Below are 3855 nucleotides of genomic sequence, written 5' to 3' on the forward strand. Positions count from 1 at the left end.
AGACACTCTCTCTCTCACACACACACACACACACTCACAGACACTCTCTCTCTCACACACACACACACACTCACAGACACTCTCTCTCTCTCTCACACACACACACACCTGTGATGATGCTGCTCAGTTTGAGGTTCTGCAGCATGCCCTCTGTTCTCTTGCGCTTCTCCATCAGCCTGTGCTCATCTGCTCATGCAACAGAAGGAACAAACCAGCAGCATGAGAGCAAGTGAAGGATCCTGAGTGAGAACAGAACAAACGCTAGTAAGCAGTGATGTTCACCCGGGTCTGCAGGCAGGTACTGGAAGTCCAGCGGCTCGCTGAGCTCGCGGTCAGACGGCCTGCGCAGCTGCATCTTCACACGCACCGGCTCCGTCAGGTTAGCGTCGCGGTACGGAGGCGTGCGCAACACGATAGCCACCTGCCGGTGAACATCAGCCTGAGAGAACGAGCCCTTGCTCTCCCATGAGTCCTGGAAGAAACGCACCTCGATGTCCTCTTGAGCACAGACAGAGGCAAACACGTCACTTACAAACAGACACTTACTGGAAGAACACAAGCAGGGAATAATAACAATTTACTTCATTTCAGGTGGATGCCAAGGCATCAATACTCTCTCTTTTAAAATTCACTGTAAACCACGGCTTCACGGGGCTTACTGCTTTTATAAATAAGAAGTATATAGATATATTTGTAAAAAAACAAACAAACTGAAACTATTAGCCAATATATGAATATATAACAGTATCTCACTGATGCTAAAACAACACTGGGCTGTTTTTGAGTATCGAGTCACAGTTCTATATTTCAGTATTTTTGTCTTTTACTACAAAAAAATATCTAAAAAAATATGGAAGCTTGTTTCTGCCAATGAATAAAAAATAAAAAAGGTTATTGCGACTTTTAATCTCACAATTCTGACTTTTTTTATCAGAATTGCGAGTTATAAAGTCCAATTTTGAGAAAAAGAGGAGAAATAAACTTAATTCACTCTTTATAATTACTATTTACATAACTCAGATTCTCAAGTAAATTGAACTCATTTTAATATGAAGCTTAGATATTTTACAGGAAAGCATGTAGACATGCTTCAACTGCAATAATACAAAACACATTTAAAAAACACTTATTATTATTATTATTTAGCTAGTTGAACATTTCTAATTTTCTTTTAACTTGAAGTACCTCAAATAACTAAAATTGACACTATAGACATTACAAAAGCAACTAACTAATAATAAGTGACCAAAACACACAACAAAATTACTAAAACTTAAATCAATAAATACTAATTCAAAATATTAATCAAATATTTGACATAAATATAATACACATTTAATAAAATAAAATAATTATAATAGCAAGATGACACTGGTTAATAAATGGGTCAAAGACGAAAAAGGGTTTAAGCATAAAAACGATAAGTGTAATACTGCTTTAAATTATTGTTGTTTTTCCCCAAAAATTTAAAAAGTTTTCTGTTTAATGTAATTGTATTTTTGTTTTTGTTTTTCTGAGCAAAAAATAAATATACATTTTCCCCTGATTTACAGAAGACACCCACTAGAATATCATTTAGTGTAACGATCTCGTCAGGCATATTTACAACAAAAATCAGTTTATGACATATTAAAAGACTAATTACTTTCACCCCAAATACTAATTAGTTGTTATTTTAACATTTTTTAAATGTGCCACTATCCTAGGTTTTGCCCGTTTGTCAGTAAGAATTTTTTACTCATTTAAAACACAATCAAATTTAATATGCTCACTTATTCTTTTATATATTTTAATATGTACAGGTCAGAATAAGCATGTCGTTTGAATTTGTACATAAATATTGTGTTACACTGAATGACAATGTAACATTATTTCAACCAAATGGTAACATTTGATTCTCCAAAAACTTATTCGGAACCTTAAAAGTAGACACTTTAGTTGCATTTAATCTGCTTTCTATGGACATATAATCACTTTTGTTAATTTCTTTTGAAGCAGACATCTTAACGTCTTTGACCCACATAAATAAATAAATACTAATTAAAAATATGAACAAGCACACACACCTTTCTGCACTTTGTCGCACAGCAGGAAGATCTCGTCTCCTCCGCGGCAGCTGCCGGAGTTCCTGTTGACGCGGCAGATCTTGAGCTCGGCTGTGTTAGGAGCTCCTGAGGAGAGAGAGGTCAGAGCGGTCAGGCTCGGTGTGTTAGCGGTCAGGCGCGTGCGCGGCGGCGAGACACTCACGGTTATCATAGATGGGCTGAGACACGACGGGCTCCAGAGAGAACAGCTCTCCGCTGGGCAGCGTGATGGACACCTGGAAGCACAGGCGCACCGCGTTCAGATCGTACTCCTCCTCCCAGATCCTGGGCTCCGGGACTGCACACACACACACACACACACACACACACTGAACACCCATCTGTCTCCAACATACAGCTGTTCACCTGTTTGAAACAGCCGTGCTGCACAATATTTCTGTGATAAAGTACTATTTAAAAGTTTGGGGTCAGTAAGAAATGACCACTTTTATTGATCAAGGACGCATTAAGTTGATCAAAAGTGACATTTCTAATCTCTAATAGCTGCTGTTCCTCTGTGCATCCTGAAGATTAAAATGAATCAGGGTTTCCGTGGTTACGTGTGTTTCTCGGTCACTCACTATTGAAGGGGTTGTTCTGTGTCTGCAGGCGACAGGAAACTGCATCTCCCACATCCTTCTTCTTCACGCACTGAATACCCAGGTTCTGGAAACTGAAAGAGAGAAATGAGTCGGCAAACACACACACACACACGGCGCGCTGAAGTCTGGAAACGGACACGCATCTGTGAGCCGCACAGGAAGCAGAAACTGTGATGATGTGATGTTTCCGAGGGCCAGACGCTAAATTTAGCACTGACCAAAAATAACACGCACATACACACGCACCGTTTTCAGCAGAGTTAGACTGCATCTAAATCAGCCGCTGTACTTGATCAGAGCATTTTTATTTTGGAAAACGTTTGAGTCACTATTTTGTATCCCACTGCATTGCATGAAGCATCATTCTGAGCTGAAGAAACCCCCACCGGCTCTGAGACACAAGAGCATCGTCTGACTGCTGAATGAACTGATTCGTTTGAACACACACCGAACGATTAATCTGCCACTCCATATGAATCAGAGTCAGTTTCAGCCCACACTGTTTCCCCTCTCAAATCATATCAAACTCTTATGTTTTCATAACAGTCCTCGTGAAACATTAATGCGTTTGGCTATCTGTACAACGGTTTTTAATCTCTTTGTAGCCACATTTACACAAATCTTGTTTTTGCTATTTTGGTTTTTCTAATCGTCTGCACACTTATGTTATATATATTTAAGTATACTGATGTTTAATGTTTTGATAGTGTATAAGTAGTTTTGGTAATAAAAAAAAAGTTTGCTAATTTGCATATCAACACATATTAAATGTCTGCACTGTTCTTCTTATTAGTGTATTTTCTGTATATTATGTTAATTTTAATGTTAGTTTACATTTCCTTAATTTTATTATGTTTTTTTGTCATACTATTTGGGTACTATGTAGTTTATTTTTATTTCAGTTTTAGTTTTTTATTTATTTCCATCCTTATATTACCTATTTCAGTTTCCAAGGCAACATTTCTAATTTTTGTTTAGTTGAAGTTTTTCATCTAATATTTATATTTTACTCCGTTTCGGCTTTATTTTAATTAATAAAAACGTTTCATTAGTTTTAGACTGATGACTAGTCCGAATAGAACAAATAAACACGGTTCATCAATCAGTACTTTTTACTTTTAATACACACACACACACACACACACACACACACTCACACACACACGCAC

The 3855-nt window shown here is 37.6% G+C and overlaps 1 protein-coding gene across 3 annotated transcripts in view; it reads right to left on the bottom strand.

Annotated features, from left to right (window-relative positions):
- LOC107748028 (transcription factor p65-like) overlaps positions 1 to 3855 on the bottom strand; it is a 16994-nt gene that overhangs the window by 3426 nt on the left and 9713 nt on the right. For all 3 annotated transcript variants that reach the window (XM_016562676.1, XM_016562674.1, XM_016562673.1), the window contains exons 5-9: positions 2666 to 2757; positions 2248 to 2382; positions 2067 to 2171; positions 283 to 498; positions 109 to 186 (exon numbers count right to left, since the gene is read on the bottom strand). In XM_016562676.1, coding sequence (XP_016418162.1) covers positions 109 to 186; positions 283 to 498; positions 2067 to 2171; positions 2248 to 2382; positions 2666 to 2757 — 626 coding nt within the window. The remainder of the gene's footprint in view (positions 1 to 108; positions 187 to 282; positions 499 to 2066; positions 2172 to 2247; positions 2383 to 2665; positions 2758 to 3855) is intronic.

The sequence above is a fragment of the Sinocyclocheilus rhinocerous genome, unplaced genomic scaffold (genome assembly GCF_001515625.1).
Source record: "Sinocyclocheilus rhinocerous isolate Xijiao unplaced genomic scaffold, SAMN03320098_v1.1 scaffold3243, whole genome shotgun sequence".
NCBI classification, from domain to species: domain Eukaryota; kingdom Metazoa; phylum Chordata; class Actinopteri; order Cypriniformes; family Cyprinidae; genus Sinocyclocheilus; species Sinocyclocheilus rhinocerous.